Source organism: Podarcis bocagei (assembly GCF_964188305.1).
Source record: "Podarcis bocagei genome assembly, chromosome: 13".
In the NCBI taxonomy this organism is placed as follows: domain Eukaryota; kingdom Metazoa; phylum Chordata; class Lepidosauria; order Squamata; family Lacertidae; genus Podarcis; species Podarcis bocagei.
Window position 1 is genome coordinate 23561118 of NC_138138.1, and position 23740 is coordinate 23584857.

A 23740-nucleotide genomic window follows, 5' to 3' on the forward strand; every position below is an offset into this window, starting at 1 on the left:
GTCAGAAGCAATGAAGTAGAGCGAGATAAGACATTTGGAATTGTTTGGCCTGAGCTGTTGGGGACATACTAGATAGATCTCAGTCTGCAAGATAGATGGGTCTCCATTTAGTTTTGTCACTGCGTTTTTGGTCTGGAGGGACCGAGACAAATAATCTGGGAGAAGGGCTGTTTTTTTTTTCCTTCTAAAAACAGAGAAACAGTCCTCCGAATTTTAACATCTGTCTGAGATATCCCAAACATTTTTCCCCCTAAAACGACCGAGATTCCAGCAAATGCTACCGGTGTATTATTGTAGACACAGCAGTACAGAATAACCTGTGAGATGTATATTCCTCTCTTCTGTTATGGATGCTGCAATCCTGATTTATTTTTTTCAAGCTCTGTATCCTCAGCCTTACCACTGTTCTCAGTTGCTGAGATGATTTGGGATGGAGCTGCCTTCTAAACAAATATCCCGTCCCAAACCTTTCAGAGGTTTGATGGTGCAAATCTATGATTAATCTGAACCTGCACGTAGCACAAATACTCTGGGGAGATGACGCAAATTGCCTTTAAAAGGCAAATGCAAGGTTTCAGACCTGCATTGTTACTTTGTTTCCTCGCCAAGTTTTAGGCAGCTCCAAACTCCTAACAAGGAATTCTGAGCAGCCTCATAACTCTATACTTCCCAGGAATAGTTTTCACAGGTAAGCCGATTTTCATCAAGTAGGTCAGAATTTCAACAGGCACAAAAAAGCCTTTCTGCATGTCCTTGGGAAGGAGCAAACCCCACTGGCCTGAGTAACCCTGCAGCTGGCTTTGCCGCTTGCACCCTTCACTTAGAGGAAGTACTGCCTAAAGGTTTCAGCAGAGGGCCTTTGTCAGTTTTCTGCCTCCTTGCCATGCCCCTCCACACTTAAAAGATGGATAACGACCCATCGGCTGATTAGATTCGAGGAAGTATTGTATTTGTTTGACAGAATAAAGCAGAAATTATAAACGAAAAGCAAAACGATGCACTAATCATTTCTTTATACCTTTGCTTGTGGTTTTCGTTACACCAGACCCCTCTCCCTTTGAAGCTTTCAGCTGAGTTGGACTTGAGCCGACAGCCTTCCCCTTTGAGGCTCTTGGCTCCTTTTTGGGTGTTGGGTTTGCCGTTTTCGAAAGGTTGGAAGGAGGGTGGTGGTGATGATCACTTTGGAGCACGCTCCCCTCTGGGGCTGCGGATATTATTTCCGGTACACCGAATGGCCAGGGCGGCCTTTCAGTTGTGTTGAACACCAGCTCTCTCAGATTCTGCATCTGCCTCAGCTCCTCCAAGCGGTCTTCGTATTCCCTCGCTTCCTCCTCCCTCCGCTGGGCTGAATGGGCTCTTAACTCCTCACGGAGGTCGGCAAAGAAGTCTGCCAAATGAAGAGGATATAAGTAAAAAAGCAGGCTCGCTGTGTTCTGGCACTAGATAAACGCCTCCCCACCAATTCCTTTTCCTACTGTCCATTCTCAGCAAATGTGCAGTGGGAATCTATGACTTACCAGGGGTTGTTTTTTTTAAGGGCAACAGTGTGTGCACTCTTGGCCAAAATAATATGAATTATTTGCAATGACATGGAGTCTGCATCATCCGGAAGACAATTGCTCTTTAGGAGCGGGGAGCTCTGTGTCAGCAGCTGCTGCCTCTAGGAATGGGCACAGAGTGTTCCTTTATGTGGGGATGACTAGTGGAACCCCACAAGTTTTTGACTAGTGTGCGTCACTGGAACGACAGCCCTTTTGGCCTTGGAACCAGCTCAGGCAGGAAGTTGGAGAGTCACTCAAATGTTCTGCACTTAATTATCCCAGAGACATGAGGCAGCTGCTCTGCTGAAGCTATGGAGTGCTGGGTCTGGTCAGTCCATAAATGGGAAGACCCTCTGGAAATGCTACGTAGAGCTCCATAACAGAGAGAAGTGAAATATTGTGTATAAATGTAACGACTGTTAATAAACTGCTTTATAAACTTACACATAGCATCTTATTTATTAGATTTATATACAGTCCGCCAAAAATCTCAGGGGGGGTTCACAAGATGAAAACATTTTATTTATTCACCAGATAAAAGCATTTATTTTGTTGAAACCAACAAAACAATAGCCCCCCCCTTCCCTCCCACAAACACATTTAAAAGGCTGTAGAATATTAAACAGCCAACTGAAGGTACATTCTTTCACCTTTGGTGGACGTGCCCAAAGATTAAGGCTTTCTGGGAAATGATATATAATGAACTGAAAAAGGTATTTAAATATACCTTTCTGAAGAAACCAGAGGCCTTTCTCCTGGGCATGGTCGGCCAATTGGTGCCAAAGAAGGACAGAACATTATGTAGGCAACAACAGCAGCAAGAATACTTATTGCAAAGTATTGGAAGACACAAGATTTACCCACTCTGGAAGAATGGCAGATGAAGGTGATAGACTATATGGGACTGGCAGAAATGACTGGCAGAATCCGAGACCAGGGAAGAGAGACGGCAGAAGAAGATTGGAAGAAATTCAAGGACTATCTTGGGAAATATTACAAAATTAGTGAATGTTAGAATGATGTTGGTTAGAATTTAAGTGGTTATCAGCTGTAATGATTAAGATAATTGGGAAAAAAGAAAGAAAGGTGGAAAATTAAGTGAAAATTAATGGCGAGGATTTGCTGAATGAATAATTTGAATTGGAATACAAAAAGGGGAGGTAGGAGGTCTGAGAAGTAAGTTAAAAGAAAATAAGTGAATGGAATTATATGTGTTTTTATTTTTGTGTTTTTGTTTTTTGTATAACCTTTGAAAAGTTAATAAATATATTATATAAAAAAAATAGAATATTAAACAGCCAAAGGCCTGGGAAAAGAGGAACATTTTCGCCTGGTACCTAAAGTTCGGTAATGAATGTGCCAAGCAAGCTTCCCTGGGGAGAGCATTCCACATACTCTCTGCAGAAAAGGCCCATTCTCTCCCCCTCCCCATTTTTTAAAATTAATTTTCACAAAGACAAACAAACACAAATCATAATCTTCTTAAAAATTATACTTATTAACATTGTTAAGTGACTTCCTCGCTTCCCCTTGGTTGAATTTCCACGCATATCCATTTAACGGTTTTCCAAATCACAGTTCTTATAAAATTTACCTTTAGCTTTAACATCTTACAGTCATTTCATTTTGAAATTATACAAATTGATTCATCACTTAACTTACATAAAATCCTAAGCCAATTAGTTATCTGCAAGTTATTTCCAACTAAGAACAGGCCCGTTCTCGTGTCGCCACCCTCCAGACCTCACGTGGAAGAGGCACCACGCAAAGAAGGTCCTTGGTCCCTGATGTTCCTAACACCTAAAACCTGGCCTGGAAACTTTGGGGGTACCTTTTTCTACGCTCAGAGGTATAGCGAGATCAGACCAATCCTCGTCGCTGTCTTCTGAACTGCCCTCCTCCTCTTCTTCAGTGTCTTTCTGATTGGGAACAGCCTGCATATCCAGTTCTTTCAGATGGGGCAGAGCTGCCAACACGCGCTCCCTTGGGAGGGCCAGAAGGAAGCAAGAGTTCTCAAGCTGGGCGTCAAACAAAACAACTCCCATCTTCAAAGCCCATGGCAGCCCCCTAGTGAGGTGGGAACAGTTGCTAAAGAAGAGGCAAGCTTCCTGGATGCGCCCGTTTCTTTGGCACTTGAATGAAGAATCGGACACAGAGGCCTCCCCGCCCCCCCCCAATAGCTGCTAGAAGCCATGCTGTTGTTGCTTCGAAAGCCCTGCCACCACTTCCCACATCTCCCATCCAATCTGATCCTTCCCTTGACTTTTTCCTATGGTACTGTGCATGGAAACCTCCATTCCTGCAGGATGCCCAGGCAACAGGCTGGCAGGTCCCAGAGATGGGGCAGGTATGCCAACACAGGGAACCGGATGGGGGGGGTTGCACTCTTCATCCCTCATCTGTAGGTTCTACATGGGCATGATGCACATGCATAAAGATATTGGGTGGGATATTATGCAGGAGCATGGATCGATTCTTGGCTTTACCTGTAGCTGTTCTCCTTAGTGCATTCGTTTCCTGTCAGGTCAAGGATCACGAGGCTCCGGGGCAGCTCATCTGTACAGAAAGTTAGGCAGAATCGGGGAAGCTGATGGGAATAAATGCAAACTGGATACAGGATTATTCAAGTTTAGCACATGAAGCAAAAAATGGGGGATGAGCTCCTTTTTTTACATGGGGCAGCTGCCTTTCTGGTACAGTCAAACCTTGGTTCTCGAACGGCTTAGTTGACGAACAAATCGGCTCCCGAACGCCAAAAACCCAGAAGTAAGTATTTTGGGTTTTGAACATTTTTTCGGAAGCCAAACATCCAACGCGGCTTCTGCTTGCGTGCAAGAAGCACCTGCAGCCAATTGGAAGCCACGCCTTGGTTTCTGAACGTTCTGAGAGTTGAGTGGACTTCCGGAACGGATTAAATTTGAGAACCAAAGTACCACTGTACTAGCTTCTGAGGCTAAAATAAGGGTGGCAAACAGATCTGATTTTTCAACCCAGTGGGAAATTCACCTGCACAAGAGAATTTAAGTTGGCAGGTACTGGATTTCAAGAGGGGTTTTGTTTTGTTTTGATACTTATGCACCGAGTACTCCTAGCCCAGTGTTTTATTAGTCAAATTGGCTGGATAAGCAGCCGGCCTGTTTGATTTAGTCTTAATACCCATCAGAGTAGACCGATGGGTGAGTTGTTTTCCACAATGGATCCCAGGAGACTTGATAGTCCACAAGAGAGTATTGCAGATGGTGAAGCTGAGTGTAGGAAAAGCTGTACCTGTGTCCAGTGTTTCAATGCGGTTCTGTGAGAGATCCAGAAACTGCAGCTTCAGGAGACTATGGAGGTTCTCCACTTGGCTAATGCGGTTCCCGGCTAGTGTCAGAAAACTGCAGTTGTGTGAGAACACAATAGGAGGAGGTGGTGAGATCCAGGAGACCAAAGATGACTCTGCCTTCTAGAGAAGGGGAACTGCACACTGAAGCTGTGATTTACTTCTCACTGGACAGCAGGAAAGAGTTGTGATGCAACTCTCAAAGCCAGATGCAGCCAGCCTCTTTTCCCTTCACTCTCCTTTATTCCCTGCATTGGTTTAAAATTAGCAATGCACTTCTGCTCCTCACAATTAAAACTCCCTGTACCTTTGCTCCTGATGATGGAAGCATAAAAATAACCCCTCCACAACAAAAACCAGCACACCAGAGAGAAGGCCTTTAGCCTATATTCTCTTTATGGTGTGAATAATACCTCTTACCTGTCTGGGCAGGTCCATGTCATACACTTAAAGAACATTTAATGCACATTTTGGAGAAGCCAAGTGCTTTAAATGTGCATCGAATGTGGAAGCTGAACCAGACGTTGGGCTTCTGAAAATCAAAAACTGGAACAATCACTTTTGGTTTTCGATTGTTCAGGAGCCAAAACGTTTAAGTTTACAGGTGTTTGGCTTTTGAGGTTCCACTGTATAATGTTGGGAAAACAAGTAATTTTACTTACGTCAAGTTTGGAAAGCAGCTCAAGTTCTCAATTTTCTCTATTTGGTTCTAAAATGAAATTAACATTAATCAGCTTCAGAACTTCTGAATAATGGAGCCCAGGAATGCACACACAAGCAATTTTTTCTGCCTGTGTTCTGGGTTCAGTACTGCTTCAACACACAACCAAACTTTTTCACAATGTCCTTGAACTTGGGCCGATACCTTTCTCCTGGGATGCTTCTCCCCTAACTGACCAGGCTTTGACAGGGCTCTATCTTTCCAAGAGAATGTTGTTGTACCATGGCAGTGAACAGTGTGGTGATATATTTTACCTGTTGCAGGTAGAGGCTGTGGACCTGCTCTAAACCTTGCAGATTTGCGATGCAGCTAATTCTCTCTCTGTCTAGCCTGAGGGTATGAAGAGAAGCCAAGGCTTGGGATCTAAAAGGAAGAGAAGTTTATCAGAAATCAGCCCCACATCTCCTTTCCTTCCAGCCCTGAATATTATCACCATCTGAATGAAAGCTCAATGCATAAGATACTCACATACTCTCTGGGGACTCTTTCTCCACTGGAATGTTCAGGTTCCTCTGAGCAATGAGGGATTTCGTCATACTCACTCCTCCTATGGGGAGATAACTTCTGTGAGTTATCTGAAAGCAAACCACTGGAATTCCCTTTAGATCACAAAGCCAGGTGATGTTTAGCTAACAATTCACTTGAAGTGCCATATTAGACCAAGGGTAGTAATAAAAAAATAAGCCTGTCTTCTAAAGGCTCAAATCGATTCCTATTCATTGACTTCATGATGCTGTAGGGTTGCCCTATTTTGAAGAGCAAAAAAGAGAACACATCTGCCGACTTCTACATTTAAATATGGATCGCTATGACGACTCTACCCATGAAAAGAGGACGTGTCCTGGAAAAAGAGGACACATGGCAACGCTATGCAGGGATGGGCAGAACATAATTTGCAGTTCAGTGTTGGGACTAGTCCTTTTTTTGGTGGATCACCTGACACCTGCTGGTTGCTGGGCTTCTGCTAAGGAAGCTTACGTAAGTGGACTTTGATGTGATTCATCAAGGCTCTGAATTTATATGGTTTTAAGGAAGAGACTGAGTGCATATTTGTATATTCCAACACTTAATATTGATTAGTTATGCCAGCATATTCTCATTTAAAAAAAGAACCAGAAAAACTGACATCAGCACACCCCTCCATTGGTTGGCAAGACTGAACAACCATCTTCCTTTCTCCTCTGAACAGAGGAACGTTGCAAGACCTGTTCTCTGAGCAAATGCAGCAGTGGTTGGTGTAGGTTGACATGTCTCCACCATTCTGTAGTCCTGTCTCAGCCATTTTGTGCTATCTCATGCTCCCATGGCAGCCATATTGTGACTGGCGCCCATGACGCTTTCTTAAAATTCCATATGTTTCCACTGTCTCAAAAAGGACTGAACTTCCACAGCCACTGCCCATCATGAACCATGATTTGGAAGATTGGCAGCAACAGCAGCAGATACATTCTATGCCTGAGAAATTCTTAGTCTCTTGTTAATTATGCCATTTTAAACGTGCATTTTATATTTTAATTTCTTTAGTAATGTTTTCTTTTGAAATGTTATTATTAATTTATTTGTTAGCTTTGCTGTGTTAAATGTGCATTTCTCACTTGACCTCCTTTGTAATGTTTTCTTTTGAAATCTTCAAAACAACATTTTTGTTTCCCATTACAGTAATTGCATTGCTTCAAATGTATGCTTTATATTTGACTTTCTTCTGTACTGTGGATTGTTTTATTTGACATTTTAATGTAGGTTGTAAACTGCTTTGAGGTTTTTTCCCTTAAAAATATAATGTGGGATAGAAATTAATAATAATAATAGCCCTATAATACAATGCACAATCAAAAGGATTCTAATTTTCAAGTTCACCTAGTTTTGTGCATTAGCTCTTACATGCAAACTTGTTTCATATTTATAATGGAAAGCAAATAAGATCTAACAAATTATTAAGAGCAATTGGCACAGGAGAGTAGCTGGAGTGCCCATAATGTTGACAAAGGAAGTTTTCCACCTGCTGAATTTCTCCTCCTCCCCAAAAGCCAATCCTACACAGATATAGTTGTGGGTGTCTATGAAAGGCTGGACTGGATGAATCCTAAGCCAGAATGAAGACTGCCGGAAGAAATATCAACAACCTCAGTTATGCAGATGACACAACTTTGATGGTTGAAAGTAAGGAGGAATTAAAAAACCTCTAAATGAGGGTGAAAGAGGAGAGAGCAAAATATGGTGTGAAGCTCAACATCAAAAAAACCAAGATCATGGCCACTGGTCCCATCACCTCCTGGTAAATAGAAGGGGAAGAAATGAAGGCAGTGAAAGATTTTACTTTCTTGGGCTCTATGATCACTGCAGGTGGTGACAGCAGCCATGAAATTAAAAGACGCCTGCTTCTTGGGAGAAAAGCGATGACAAACCTAGACAGCATCTTAAAAAGCAGAGACATCACCTTGCCAACAAAGGTCCATATAGTTTTTCCCAGTAGTGATGAATGGAAGTGAGAGCTGGACCATAAAGAAGACTGATTGCCAAAGAATTGAAGCTTTTGAATTATGGTGCTGGAGGAGACTCTTGAGAGTCCCATGGACTGCAAGAAGATCAAACCTCTCCATTCTTAAGGAAATCAGCCCCGAGTGCTCACTGGAAGGACAGATCCTGAAGCTGAGGCTCCAATACTTTGGCCACCTCATGAGAAGAGAAGACTCCCTGGAAAAGACTCTGATGTTGGGGAAGACTGAGGGCACAAGGAGAAGGGGACGACAGAGGATGAGATGGTTGGACAGTGTTCGCGAAGCTACCAGCATGAGTTTGACCAAACTGCGGGAGGCAGTGGAAGACAGGAGTGACTGGCGTGCTCTGGTCCATGGGGTCACAAAGAGCCAGACACGACTAAACAACTAAAGAACAAAATGTACCTGTACATATAACACACAGAGAACCAGCCCCACTTAGGGGTTAAGGCACCTTCAGGCACGATTACTCACCTCCTGACATCATTGATGGAAAGGGTCACCAGCCGGGATACCTTGACCACACCACTCCCAGCAATGCAACAGGCCTATCTATGCTGAGTGTGAGGCACCCTGGGAATTTGTGGTGCTGTGAGGCGGAGAGGAAGGGAACCTGAAGCAGCTACAGTTTGGAAATCTCCATAGCAACCGTTCGGAACTAGTGTCAAGGTCGTCCTGGCAACAAGCCCTGGGAGCGGGTAGGGGAGAAACGGCCTTGGCAGCAGGAGCAGCAGCTTGGAGGTTGCCTAGCAACGGGTGGGAAGTCGCGGGATCTCCTCAGCAACAGGCAGAGAGGGTGTTGTGGGATTCCCTTTAGGAAGGCGTGGAAGGTCTTCCCTTGAAAGTGGCCGTGCGGCAACTGCGGGAGGGGAGAGAGGAGGGTGATTTTGGGGGGTGGCGCAGTGCCCTTTGGGGCAAGAGCTTGCAGCAGGATTCTGCCTAGCAAGGAAAGTGCATGCATTGGGGTATGTTTCTCCTGAGGGATGTTAGGCGGCTTGCGGGGCATCCTTTGCAAAGCCTCAAAGGCTTGAGAAGAGGGTCTTCCGAGTTGCACCTTGAGGAGAGGGGGCACCCCACTCCGAAGGACGCCTTAAGCACACCTGGAGTGGGGGGTCTTGAGGAAGGGTCTCAGCTGTAGCGAGAGACGGGGCGGGGGTCTCGGTGAGATTTTATTTTTTTTTAGAAGCAACAGCTTGGCGCATTTAGTGGGGTTGATGGAGGAGGTCGTGAAGTTTTCCCTTAGCAACAACAAGCGAGGGCTGCTGGGAAACAAAAACATCCGCCTTTAGCTTCTATGAAACCATTGTGGAGCAGAAGGAGAGCGCGCAACCCGTTGCTAATAGCCAGGAGGTTTCTTTTTATTTGTCAGACTTCATAAGGGGGAAAAATAGGTTCCTTCTCCTTTAAACCTCCCCACCGCCCACCCAAGGAGGAGCTATGCTTCCCATCCCATAATGCTCGGCTTCTGTTCGCCGCACACCCCTCAAGATGGCTGCTGTTACTCGCTGGTGCAAAAGGTTTTGCAAAACCGGTAAGGGCAAGATCGATGTTGGAGAAGTTTTGTTCTCCTGCAGTTACTGGTTGCTAATAACTGCCCCTTTCACGCGTTGCATTTTCTCCCCTTCAGCCTCGTGGGGATTCAGTGCCCTACATCTCGCCCTGTTGAAATCCAGAATCTTAATAATTTTCTTCCCACTCCACCATCCGAGATCCAGCATGTGACATTTCTGGGGTGGTCTTTTTTTTCCTAAGTGGACAGACACTGTGGCGTGTCCAGTCATTCATTTCAAGGCTAATAAGGTGTTGCAGAACTAAAGGCAGCTGCATCGATTCTTTAAACCAGTGCAGCGCTCGAAGGACTCTTGTGGGGAGAGCTAGGCTCAAAGTTCCCATAAATTCGGGTTTCGACCCCAACCCAGCCTGGCCTTTCCACAAATGCGTGATCGAATTTGTTGTGGCAAATTACCCAGTCTGGCACTGAAGGGGAAGTGAAGTTGGTGGGCATGCAGATTGCGCTATCATAGAATTATGGAGTTCTCTAGTCCAACTCCCTGCAATGCAGGAATCTTTGGCAGAAAATAAATTTAGTTCGGTCTTTTAAAATGCATCATCTGTCATTTGTCATTCTTGTGAAATGTATTATTGGCCATTGGTTGACTATGGTAACAATCTGGAGAAAATCTGCCCGTATTGGGTTTCCTACTGAGGCACCCAAAATGCAAACTGTCTATAAAAAATATGAATGGGAGGCAGTCCTAAATTCTTTGTGCCTCTGATGCCATAACAGCAAAAATAATGTTCCTTACCACTTTGTTCCTTGCTATAAATTATATACTCAGAATTTACATTTACCGTATTTTTCCATGTATAAGACGAGCTTTTTTGAACGAAAAATGAGGTTCAAAATTTAGGGTCGTCTTATATACGGGTAGTGCTGGGGTGGGGACGACGGGCCAATCGCCACTTAAAATCTCAGGCTTGGGCTTCATTCCGGCGGTTGAGCGATTTTCGGCATTGGCTACTTGATTGTTGGGGAGGAATGCCGAAAATCGCTCACCCGCCGGAACGCAGCACACAACCGTTCGCATCTCAGAAACCACCTATCAGCTGCCTGATCGCCACCAGCGGCCACCAATCATACTCCCACTTGCTGCGACAAGGGCAGCTGTCTGTTGGCTGCTGCAGCGGCAATCGAGAGGGCTAATGGCAGTGATCGGGCAGCTGATAGGTGGTTTCTGAAACGCAAGCAGTTGTGTGTTGTGTTCTGGCAGGTGAGTGAATTTTGGCATTCCTCCCCAAATAACCCCCCACCAGAAGCTCAGTCCCCCCTATTTTCTAATACAGTCATACCTCGGGATGAATACGCTTCAGGTTAGGCAAATTTGGGTTGCGCTCCGCGGCGACCCGGAAGTAATGGAGCGCGTTACTTCCAGGTTTTACCCTGCGCGCATGCGCAGACCATCAAAATGATGTCACACGCATGCGCAGAAGCGCCGAAACGTGACACGCGCAGACACAGGTTACGTTCGCTTCAGGATGCGAACGGGGCTCCGGAATGGATCCCGTTCGCGTCCCGAGGTACCACTGTATAGAGGTCATCTTATACATGGGGGCATCTTATATACGGAAAAGTACAGTACATTAGGATAGACTGTACTGTTATCCCTCCAGGCCATTAACATTTGGTAAACCCCCCACTCAAGCTGTGCTAAGAATTCCTGTGTGCAGACACATTCAAAATTGTGCTTTTGAACCTGTTTCAGCTCATCTCTGACGCTGAGTTACCAGAGCTGCATGCAATACTTTAACTATAGGCACACTAGAAATATGTAGAACAGCATTCGGATGCTTCTTTGTGCCTTTAATTTTTCCGCCTTCTGCTGTAATCTGTAATTTAGCTGGCTTGCATGAGTCACAAAGCTTTCTACTCTGTAAGTGTCTATTAATGTTGCTGCCTGTTTCTGGAGCACTAGTTTGGAATGTGTGGATTAGTATGTGGAGTGGCAACACCTGAGGAAGTGAACACTAGGATTCTATGCTTCCCCTTAGCTCAGTTTTTTATGGTTGGAAAGGATGGGATTACACAGTATGAGAGCCCGCAGAATGTCCTACATTTGGGGGTTGTGTTTTGGGGGGCCTAGCCTTTCTGATTGTTCTGCTTTTCCATTGCTCCAGACTGGCTGCCCACCCTTCAGCTTATTCGCCATGGCTCCAAAGCCGTCACTCGCCACTGGAGACCTATGCATTTCATGCGTCAGAAGCTGATGGAGGTGACAAAATACATCCCACCAAAGCCCTTGATCCCAGAGAGGTGCATCAAACCCCAAGTGAAACAAGTTGAAGAGGTAACAACACCACACACCATTCTGCGCTGATTGTTCCTGTCTAAACTCTATGGTGCAGAGCCCTCAAAATCATAGAGTAGGCTCTCTGCCCTTCTTTATCCGTGTTTTTGCCAATTGCAGCAGGGCTGTTATAAACTCTGAATGCAACTGATGTTTGATGTTCTGCTCTTTTCCTGAATCTTCCCTGTATTCCTTTCAGTGCCTGCTGAAGACATTATTATATAGACAAGCCTACCCCACCTACTCTGACGTTTAGAAAGTTTTAGGCAGTTTTATTTGTTTTAGTCTACTTTGCCGTGGTTTTAATGTTCTGTATGTTTTAAATTACGGTTGTAAACTTTTGGTGATAATTTTATTGCTTTATCTGTAAACTGCTTTGAGGTTTTTCTACAATATAGCTGTGTGTGTGTGTGTGTGTGTGTGTGTGCGTGTGTGTGTGTGTGCGCGCGCGCGCGCTCGCACAACACACACACATATACAGTGGTACCTCAGAAGTCCATTTGACGTCCAAAACGTTCAGAAACCAAGGTGCGGCTTCCGATTGGCTGCAGGAAGGTCCTGCAGCCAGTTAGAAGCTGCGGAAGTCACATCGAACATTTGGGTTCCAAAGAACATTCGCAAACTGAATGCTCACTTCCAGGTTTGTGGCATTTGGGAGATCCAAGGTACGAGTGTGTGTGTGTGTGTGTGTGTGTGCGCGCACACACACACACACACACACCCCTACCTTTTGAGGCAGAATCATTGGCAAGCCTTGTCACTTTGGCTCTTAACTGTTTGCCCCAAGTGAAGGATTGGAGGTACACAAAACAGATCACTGAATTTTTGTTCTGGAAAATGAAGTCCTTGAAAAAGGACTCATTTGCAGAGAATCCTCTTTAAGGGCTTGAATTGAAGGAACTACTTAGAGTAATGCAAAGGTGTCTTATTACCTAATGGAATTCACTCTCCTATGACAAACAACTTTTGAAACTTTCCTCATTGCTATGTGATACAGGGAAGGCTGCTCATCACTCTAAAGTTGGTTTCCGTAACTCACAAATATATATTTTATAAGAGTTTGCAGTATAGAAGTAAATAAATAATAATGAGTGATAATCACTATAGCAGGTTTTGCACATGTTGCCTGTTGAGCCTGGATATAGCTCAGTTGGTTAAGAGTGTAGTGCTGATCAGTGGCGTAGCGTGGGGGGTGCAGGGGGGCCGGCCGCACCGGGCGCAACATCTGGGGTTAGGGCAAATCCACGGGTTAGGGGGCGCAAATCCACGGGTTAGGGGGCGCAAATCCACGGGTTAGGGGGCGCAAATTACTTGCCTTGCCCCGGGTGCTGACAACCCACGCTACGCCACTGGTGCTGATAACGCCAAGGTTGCAGGTTCGATCCCCATTTGGGGCAGCTTCATATGCCTGCATTGCAGGGGGTTGGACTAGATGACCCTCAGGGTCCCTTCCAACTCTGTGATTCTTTGAAGTCACAGGGATAAACCTTCATAGCACGAAAACTTTCTAACGGAGTTCAGGCTTCAATGAAAACATTTCATTTGGTTTTAATGCTTCACTAGGTATGCACAGAGCATGGAAATGCCCTGTTCCCTGGGCAGGGTAAGTAGATCTAAATCAGTTGCTTAAATCATCGGGAACACAATGTCAATTTAAACCACTGATTTAAATCAAGTTTAATCTAATTCATTTGTTTTCTGAACAGGCATGTATACTGCTTGGTATTGCTGTTCAATTTGCAACTGAACAGAACCTTTATGTTACCTACAGAGATAACTCAAAACCTTTGCACTCTGCCTGCCTTTCGCAGCACAGGATTTACATCTGTGTAGCTTTTGACATCTTTGTGGCTTTTCAGTGTGGTGTAGTGCTTAAGAGTGGTGGACTCGTAATCTGGTGAACTGGGTTCAATTCCCCGCTCCTCCACATGCAGCTGCTGGGTGACCTTGGGCTAGTCACACTTCTCTGAAGTCTCTCAGCCCCACACACCTCACAGAGTGTTTGTTGTGGGGGAGGAAGGGAAAGGAGATTGTTAGCCACTTTGAGACTCCTTCGGGTAGTGATAAAGCGGGATATCAAATCCAAACTCTTCTTCTTCTTCTTCTTCTTCTTCTTTCAAATCTAATGGCAGCAAACAAAATTTCTCGCCTTCCCCAGGAAAATGGCTACCTGAAGCTGTTGCGTCGAGATGTCGAACAAGCATTCCACGAGAGTAAAATGATCGCTATCTGCCAGTACAACCAAGTTCCTGCAAATGACATGGTACTCATGGGGTATCGACTGCGGAAGTACAACATCCATGTCAAATACTTCCCCAATGAGGTACAGTTACATGCAAACAGTTCTTTTAGGAATAGAGAGGGCAACGTGCCTTAGAGCATGTTGCCTCATTTTTCCCCAAGCAATTTTCCGTATCCTGTGAAAGCAAAACTTAATCAGAGCTAAGCTTTGACATGCAAATTTGCTGTATTGGATATATAAAATGCTGCATGAGGTGCCTGTATTCATTGATATCTTGACGGACTTTGTATCTGGGCAGCAGATTAACAAAAACTGTTGTTGCTTAGGCATTTCATTAGAAAGCACCAATTTCCAGCAAGCTTTGTCGTGTGAAATTTTGAGACCCTTTTGGAGACGTCTGCTCAGAAACAACAACATCCAAGGAATTTTGAGTGAAGCGGAAATTTTGATTTGGCTGGCAAAATTCCCTAGAGGGGCTTCTTGTCCCTTGCCCAATGTCTAGCAGCAATTTATCAAATAGCCATTAGAGTTTGCTAAGTCCGCTGGCTCAGTCCAGTCCTACAGTATACTAGCCCAACTACTTCTCTCAGTCCCCTGTATTTTCTGCCCCATATTCCCCTAACTAGATTCAGCCTTTCCTTCAACTGAAGGTTGCCTTATAGCTAGTGGTGCCAGACCGCAACCCAGAGACCCTTCATGGTCCTTTACAAGTTCCAACGCAGTAAGAGAGGTTGTAGTTACAGCATCACTTAACTCTTTTTTTAAAAAGAAAATCTTTATTAATTTTCATAGACAAATATACTTGAAATACATAACATATAATGCAGAAAACAATACAAATGAATAAAAACAACGAAATAAGAAAAGATAGAAATAACAAGCATAAACAAATACAATATATTACACTTACATGACATATTAAAATATATAACTTCCAATAATACTCATTATACTACTTATATTATCTGTATTCACTTAACTCTTATTTCTTGACTTGTAAATCAAAACTGGAGTCCTGCCCCGGTTCAGCAGGTATTTTCCCCATGTTTATTTGGTTCTTTGCTTCACCTTTCCAGGTCATGATACCCTTTCTTTCGGAATCCAAATATAAGAATCTCCTCCCTCTCTTTGTGGGGCGCAACCTCCTACTGATGAGTCCGGAAACGAGGGCACAGGAAATGCTGCGAGTCCTGAGGGGTGTGCCACAGATCAATCTCCTAGGTAAATGTTGAAAGATGGATAGCTAAATTCTGTGTTATCAAATGGATTCAGAAATGAGAACCAGGTCATGAGTTGAGGTATGCTGGAATGCAGATTTCCATCTGGATATTGAGGCAGTACTTGATTCACAACTCTTGTTGATTTAGCAAGCATCGAAGCATCCCAATGGAATTTTATTATCAATTAAAACAGACTTCACAGGCTGGTAAATAGAGAGGCAAATGCAGCCTAATGCTCATCTCTGTACTATAACTTCCTAAAAGATTACGTCACATGCTGACTTTTGTAATATTATTAAATAGTTTTAAGCATCAAAGTGAATACAAAAGGCAGTTGTGGCGCAGTTCCTATTCAAAAGGCTTATCTTTGGCAATCGCTCGTAGCCGAGTAAGATTGTCTTCCATGAACACGGTTTTAATAGTGAGTGTGTAAGTGATTGTGGAGGCCAATTCTGGATCCACACATCCTTCCACAGTGGGGACATAGGTTTCCAGGCGGGACTTGATCCCGGTGAGGGTTTGTCAAGCGTGCCTTCCTCTTAGCACATTTCGCCCTGAGTTCAAGCACCTTCAAAGTCCATGACACCTTTGGTAAAGGCAGTTCTCCAATTGGAGCGCTCACAGGCCAGTGTTTCCCAGTTGTCTGGGTTTATACTACATTTTTTTTTTTAGATTTGCCTTGAGAGAGTCTTTAAACCTCTTTTGTTGACCACCAGCATTACGCTTTCCATTTTTAAGTTCGGAAGAGAGTATATCATCTGTATTCAGCTAACAAGATAGGAGTTGGGGATAGAAATCAACTGGAGGTTGCCAGCAACAACAAGCGTGGATGGCAGAGGGGTGAGTCAGGCAGCAATGAAGGAAAGGCTCTTGATAACAGAGGAAACCGGTGAACATAGAGCTACAGGGAGAGACCATAGAATGCTAAGGGAACCTGGCCCTGCAAATTGCCTGGATGTGAGACCACTTGGGAAACACGCAAAGTTCTTTGGAAAGAAGAGGTGGGTAAAAACTGAGACTCGGGTGCATGAACTTGAATGCCCTGTGCTAACCCAGCTGTGTCTGCCTGGGTACCGAGACTCAGCACACCATTACTCCAGGTTAGTCCATGAATTTCAGTGCACCTCCTTTGAGTAGGACATCTTTGGATACAACCCTATGTCTCCTTTTAAAAATGATTGTCCTTTTAAAAAAAACACTATTCAATCTACAACCAGTACTATAAAGTTTTGATTTGGCAACCCTCTTCCAAATCACTTTTTTTAGTTTTTTATTTATACTTTTCAAATTTATACATTTCATTAGAATTACGATCAATTGAACATTTCAAAATTTGAGTTCCTTCTCCCCACCTTTCTGTGGTTCTTTAAATTTGTTTTTTAATACCTTCTGCATATCCAAGTTCATTTAACTTGCTCATTTAATTATCTACTGTAAATATATACTCTTATAAAACTTCAGGTTATTAAAATAATCCTGCTATTGTTTTTATCTGTTTACAATTTATCTGTAAATATTCAATAAACCATTTCAATTTTTTATAAAAAGTTTGTTATCTTGATTTCTTATTCTTCTGGTAAGTTTCACCATTTCTGCATATTCCATAAGTTTTTGTATCCATCCTTCCTTTACTGGGACTTCTGCTTCTTTCCACTTTTGGACAAGTAACATTCTTGCTGCTGTAGAAGCATATGTAAATAAATTTCTATACAATTTAGGTAGTTCTGGGGTTTTTTAAAATAAAAGTTATTTTGAACATCCTTTTCAATTCATTATATATGATTTCCCAGTAATCTATGATCAAAACAACCTCTTTCTCTTTACATTTCCAACATTTGTTTGATTTAGATATATACATTTTTGCCAGTTTACTTGGTGTTAGATACAAATGATATATTATGTTCATATACCGTACTTTTCCATCTATAAGACTCCCCCATGTATAAGACACCCCCTATTTTGGAGGGCTCAAATTTAAGAAAATGGGGGGAGATGGCACAGAACTGTTGAGCTTTTTTGGGGGGGAATTGCCCTGGGTTGTTGAGCTTTTTTTAGGGGGAATTGCTGAAAATCGTTCACCCATCGGCATTGCAAAATCCGACTCTCCCTTCGCCAGCAGAAGCTGACAATCGCCCTCCCTATTGCCTCAGCATCAGCCAATTAACACCACCCATTGACGCAGCAACCAATAACACACACAATAGCCGCTGATGGCCGCAGCAGCAACCAATCAAACATCCACCCTATGGCACTATCCATGTATAAGACGACCCCCTTTTTCTATCATGATTTTCACAGAAAAATACCTAGTCTTATACACGGAAAAATACAGTAATTTTCTCTTAAACTATAACATGCTGTAAATTTTATATCTATGTTCCACAATTGTTCCCAAGCTTCCATATCTATATTATGACCGATATCTGTCATCACTTTTTTACTTTTAGTACTTCTGAATGTTACTGATGGTGCCTATTTTCTCATCCTTCCAGGAGCTTGTGTTGACAACACCATCCTAAGCAAACAAGGTTTCACAAACTATGCCAAACTGCCGTCCATGGTGACTGCCCAAGGGGAGGTCGTGGGTGCCCTCTCTCTCATGACATCCCAGACTAGCACACTTCTACAACGCGGCCCTGTTCACTTGACTTCCTTGCTGGACCAGTATGTCAAACAGCAGAACTGTGAATCAGTTGAAGCAAAGGAGACAGGGACTCTGGACAAGCCAGAAGCCCTTTGATGAACTTTCTTCCCATTTCTGCTCATTGCTTCAGGCACAACTTGTATTCTGTTTGTTGGCATGTTTGTATCCTGGGTTGGGCAAAGTTGGATGGCTGAATTTTGTATATCAAGTGGATTTGGGAATGAGGACCAGATCATGAACGAGGTATATGCTGGAATGCAGATTTCCATCTGGATATTGAGGCAGTACGTGATTCAAAACTCTCGTTGATTTAGCAAGCGTGAAAGCATCCCGATAGAAGTTTATTATCAATTAAAACAGACTTCGCAGGCTGATAAATAGAGAGGCAAAATGTTAAATGCAGCCTAATGTTCATCTCTCTGGTACAGCTTCCTAAAAAATTATGTCACATGCTCACTGTTGTAATATTATTAAATATTTTTAAGCATCCTGCTGTGTGTGTCTTACTGTGTTGGGCTACAACTGGGATGAAGGTAAGCAGTGCACTGAATATAATCTGTGAAACCAAATAGGAGTTCTGTGAACTCAATGCATGCACATTTTATTAATAGGGTGTAACTCTAGTAAGTTGCTTTTGAGGCACTCCAGAGTGGATGAAAATGTTCACTTGCTCTTCCAGCAAGAATACCCCTTAATGGTTAATAGAAATGCTTGCTTACAAGATGTACTTGTATTGTTTTGGGAGGGGGAATGGGTGATAATGAAATGTTATTTATGTAATGTATTGTGTAATACTGGCCTTTCCGGGATAGAATCCAGGGCAGTTTACAAAAACTGAAACAGCAAAAACAAGATAAAGAACATGAAATATGACTAAATAGATCGCAGACACATGATATAACAATATTTTAAAGTGCTAGGGGGAAAAAATGGATTTTTGCCAGGCTGGCACCAGTATCCAGCAAGCCTCCCACAACTGGATCCTATCTCTAGAACAGTGATGGCTAACCTGTGCCCTGAAGGCAGTATTTCACCTCCAGTGGGTGTTTTGTGGACTCTCACGAGCCCCACAAAATTTGCCTTTAAAAAACACACAAAAAACCTTTTAAAAAAATACTGACTGCTCCCATAGGATATGATACAGTGGTACCTCGGGTTACATACACTTCAGGTTACAGACTCTGCTAACCCAGAAATAGTACCTCATATTAAGAACTTTGCTTCAGGATGAGAGCAGAAATCGTTCTCCGGCGGCGCGGCGGCAGCAGGAGGCCCCATTAGCTAAAGTGGTGCTTCAGGTTAAGAACGGACCTCCAGAATGAATTAAGTACTTAACCTGAGGTACCACTGTACTATGATACGATACTGCGATGCCAAAAGGTTTTTGTAGCCTCCAAACTTACTCCCTTAAAAAAAAATTTTTTTTTTGCTTATTTCTCCCACTGTGATGCCAAACGTTTTTGGTGCCCTCCCCAATGCCATTAAAAATAAATAAATGTTAACACCTGATTTGGCACTTAGGCCATGCCCATTTGGTCACGTGGCTCCCAGATGGTTGGTCATGGGTCATTGCGGCCCTCAATCCCCAAAAGTTTATACGCCCCCATTCTTGAGAATGAGTCGTACTTCAGATGAAACAGGGAACTGGAGGTTGGGGTTGGCAGGTGACTAGTCATCTAGTTAAGTCTATAGGCAGGATGTTGTGGAAGGAGTTGCTTTGTCAGGTGCTTGAATCTCAAGTGGTTTGGGGCTTTGAAAGCAGGCACCAGCACTTTGGATCGGGCTCTTTGACTGCCAGACTGCTATATTATTATTATTATTATTATTATTATTATTATTATTATTATTATTATTATTATTATTATTATTTTCTACCCCACCCATCTGGCTGGGTTTCCCCAGCCACTCTGGGCAGCTTCCAACAAAAGATTAAAAAGACATTTAAACATCCATCATTAAAAACTTCCCTGAACAGGGCTGCCTTCAGATGTCTTCTAAATGTCAGAGAGTTGTTTATTCCTTTGACATCTGGTGGGAGGGTGTTCCACAGGGTGGGTGCCACTACCGAGAAGGCCCTCTGCCTGGTTCCCTGTAACTTCGCTTCTCACAGTGAGGGAACTGCCAGAAGGCCCTCGGAGCTGGACCTTAGTGTCCAGGTTGAACGATGGGGGTGGAGATGCTCCTTCAGCTATACTGCTCAACTTACAATTTCATAGAATCATAGAATTGTATAAATTTAACAAAAGCATTGCCTGCACCCTTTCAAGCCTATTGTCATAGCAGTAAAGGGTAGGAACTTGCTTTTAAAAAAAATAATGCGCTGAGTGAAAACAGAATTGGAGGCTGTTGAATGGGATGTGGGGTGTTGCCATGACTTTGACGTTTCTGGCCTTTGTGCATCTTTGCTGTTGTTTCCATTGAGCCTTTTGTGCCCTACCAGGAATGTACGGTTAAACAAGTCCAACCCTCTTTTTTCCTATTGCATTCCTCCAACTTGCCACTGAATGACCTGACAAAACACGTAGCCGTTTCTAGAATCTCTGTGGTCCCAGCATGAGTCATAAATGCATTCTGTGTGATAACAACCAGCTGTTCCTGAAAAGACAAAAATTGCTTTCCCCGCTGGTGGTCTGCCAAGTGACCAGTGAAAAGGCAATAGGCATGCGGAGCAAGTAGCAGTTCATTGCCCTAGGAACTCTTAATTTGTGAGGAAGGGTATGAGACTTCTGTAGTTGCCAGGCTCCTTTAATGGGGAGCCTTGACAGCTAAAGCAGGTTTGAAACAGGTTAAGATTTGTGGCATAATTAGACATTGGGGAGTGATTCATCTATGTTGTAGCTGGTTGTATCTGCTAAGCTTGTTTAGGAAAGGCATTCAGTGACATTTCCCGCCCGCCCGCCAATTGAGCACCTGTAGAGAGAGAAAAAGATTTGAAGAGAAAGGCTTTTTGAACTGAATACCATTTCTCCATAATCCAAAATACACTTGGGCAGGTTGAGATTACTCAGTGGAGAATGTACCAACATCTTCCTATTTTTCAAAGCCTCAAGCAGGATAATAATTGTAACTCTGTTGAACACCATAAAAATGCTATAGAAATAAATGATGTTATTTCATCTCAGATTAAGCACTGGCAATTAATCCTTCAGAATTAGGCACTGGGAGGCAGATGTGCTTGTTACACCAAATGAATCGTAAGTCTTCATGAGAGTCGGCTACATCATTGGCTGTAGAGGTTTTCCAAATACTAACCTCCAAAACATAAATTTCTTTCCAAAGACTACACATCAGAGTGCACATAATTATGCTGTAATGGGATATAAAACTGCAAGAGGGGTTCAGAATTTCAAACCTCGGTGTATGGTAGAAAAGTGGTGACATCTAATCTTGGGACAGAGACTATTAGCCTAGCCAAAATAGGTGAAGAGCCAATGATAGCTAATCTGGACCACAAAAGTCAGGAAATGTAAATAAAGGTAAAATGGACAGATCCTGCAGACATAATTTATGTAGGCAAACGCAGGCAGTTCCCGGGTGCTCTCACACTCAAGTACAGGAATGGTGGGCCTCTGAAGGGCCTAAAACATCTGGAGGACTACATAACTATTGGCCATACTGGTTATGTAAGTTGAGTCCAGCATCAACTGGAGGCCCAATGGTTCCACATCCCTCTTCTACTATATAACAAAAAAACAGAATCCAGAGGTAAGCTGTTCAGGCTGGCTTTGCTTTCAAGGATTACCTTTGGAGGAACATCCAAGGCGTCATAAACCATGGTTTATGGTGACATGGATAAGCAACTCCCTCCCACTGCACACTGGAATGCACTAGACTAGCGTTCCCCATAATGTCTGAAGCTGCCAGCTCTGGCTTAATGTTGATCAACAAATCAGGAAAATAAGCCAGGAGAGCATCCTTAAACGGGATTAATTTTGAGACACAGTTGTAGGGCTAGGCACAAAACCTGCCCCTGGTCTCAGACTCTAGCATGAGCAAGGCCAAAGAGCAGATTTAGTCCGCACCTTGGGAAATCCAGCTGATATGTATACAGCTGAAGTGGTACATTGCTTTTAGGCACACAAACCATGATTGATGTTGCTAGGAGAGCCGAGGATGGTTTGGAAAGGCAGCTGATAAGCACTCAAAAAGTAAATACAGTATAATATAAAATCAGTGGGCACGGTCTTGTAAACAATTGTCTTGCACAAACCTTACTGACATGAGTGGGAGAAATGAACTGATGCCCATCACGTTAATAGGGCCTCCCGGATGATGTGAACAATTAGCACAGCCTAGGAAGCCGCCTTATAGGGAAACTACAATCCCCATCATCCCTGACCACTGGTCATGCTAGCTAGGGATCATGGGAGTTGTAGGCCAAAAAACATATGGAGGGCCGAGGTTGAGGAAGACTGATCTAGTCAGTAGTGGCTGCAGATGCTGGGGGACTGATCCTGCAACCTTCTGCATGCAAAGTGTGTGCTCTGCTACTGAGTGATGGGCCCTCTCAGTGATTCCTAATATATTGTTTCATATTTGTCAGGCTTCCTCAACCTTGGCCCTCCAGATGTTTTGAGACCAAAATTCCCATCATCCCTGATTACTGGTCCTGCTAGCTAGGGATCATGGGAGTTGTAGGCCAAAAACATCTGGAGGGCCGAGGTTGAGGAAGACTGATGTATGTGATTGTTTCAATGGTGGTGGATGTGGTTATCGTTTAGAGACGCTTCCTAGGAAGTGACTCATAGATGGAATAAAATAAACAAATGACTACTAGCTTTCTCTTTCTTTTTAACAGCTTGTTTTTATTGTAACCGACAGTCCTTTTGTGGTACTTTAAAGGCGGACAGATATATTACATGGCACAAGCTATTGTGACCCAACCTGTTTTGTCGCACACAAACACGACCAAATATTTTAAAAACTGTGAGTAACTGCAAGAGGCACAAGCCTTTTATATATTTCAGGGCCATTTGGTCTCGCTGTTAATCCCCCGCACCCCAGAGATGTATATCTCTGTGAACTGAAGATCATCATTCCATGCACCTGACGACGGGGCCTCGCAATTACAAAAGCATACATTACAACAAATCCATTCTTTAAGGTGCCGTTTGCAGCTTCTCTGTACTTGCACTGTTTGCTCCAGATAGGATCTGATCCCCCAAGCCTCTTTCAGAAGCATCGGTAATTATTTAAGTAGGGATTTTCGGATTATATATATGGCCAGGGTTGAAAATGAAAGCAGTTTGCAGAGTATTTAACAGGAATAATTGCACACACGCAATCCAGGCGAAACTGAGAACTTCTGGCAGCAGGGGGAAATTTTTTGCATAAATACAAATATAGAGATTTTTTAAAACAACTCAGGGGGGCACCCCCTCCTTGGCAGCTCAGTAGGTACTGAGCATGCTTAGTGAAATAAGAACATTTAAGGAAGGGGGTGAAACAATCAATGGAGTATCCTGGAAAAAGGATAATTGGTTCTGACCAGTAAGCTGTTCCGCAGTGGAATGGACTCCCTTGGGATGTTGTGGACTCTCCTTCCTGGGAAGTTTTTAAGTAGAATTTGGATGGCCACCTGTCATGGATGCTTTGGTTGAGATTCCTGCATTGCAGAGGGTTAGACTAGATGTTCTCCAGGGTCCCTTCCAATTCTACAGTTCTGATTCTGTGGTTGGCCCCGTGTATAAGAGCACTCCCGTTAGGA

General features: G+C 43.5%; 2 protein-coding genes across 4 annotated transcripts; one reads left to right on the forward strand and one right to left on the reverse strand.

The window, feature by feature from the left end:
* Positions 1 to 365: 365 nt before the first annotated feature.
* On the reverse strand, positions 366 to 8930 carry LRRC46 (leucine rich repeat containing 46). Of its 3 annotated transcripts, none has more exons than XM_081166765.1 (8): positions 8557 to 8930; positions 6053 to 6131; positions 5839 to 5947; positions 5526 to 5572; positions 4809 to 4918; positions 4028 to 4148; positions 3373 to 3524; positions 366 to 1387 (listed from the first exon to the last, which is right to left on the reverse strand). In XM_081166765.1, the coding sequence occupies exons 1-8, from the start codon at positions 8567 to 8569 to the stop codon at positions 1005 to 1007; spliced, it is 1014 nt and encodes a 337-aa protein (XP_081022891.1). In that variant the 5' UTR covers positions 8570 to 8930; the 3' UTR covers positions 366 to 1004. The 3 variants fall into 3 exon arrangements, with proteins under 3 accessions (XP_081022891.1, XP_081022893.1, XP_081022892.1); XM_081166767.1 differs by having other exon boundaries at positions 4028 to 4097; positions 8557 to 8823; XM_081166766.1 differs by lacking the exon at positions 8557 to 8930 and adding an exon at positions 7546 to 7640.
* Positions 8931 to 9421: 491 nt separating this feature from the next.
* MRPL10 (mitochondrial ribosomal protein L10) lies at positions 9422 to 18522 on the forward strand. Its single transcript, XM_081166872.1, has 5 exons — positions 9422 to 9613; positions 11758 to 11927; positions 14086 to 14250; positions 15246 to 15390; positions 17882 to 18522. The coding sequence occupies exons 1-5, from the start codon at positions 9571 to 9573 to the stop codon at positions 18127 to 18129; spliced, it is 771 nt and encodes a 256-aa protein (XP_081022998.1). The 5' UTR covers positions 9422 to 9570; the 3' UTR covers positions 18130 to 18522.
* Positions 18523 to 23740: the final 5218 nt, after the last annotated feature.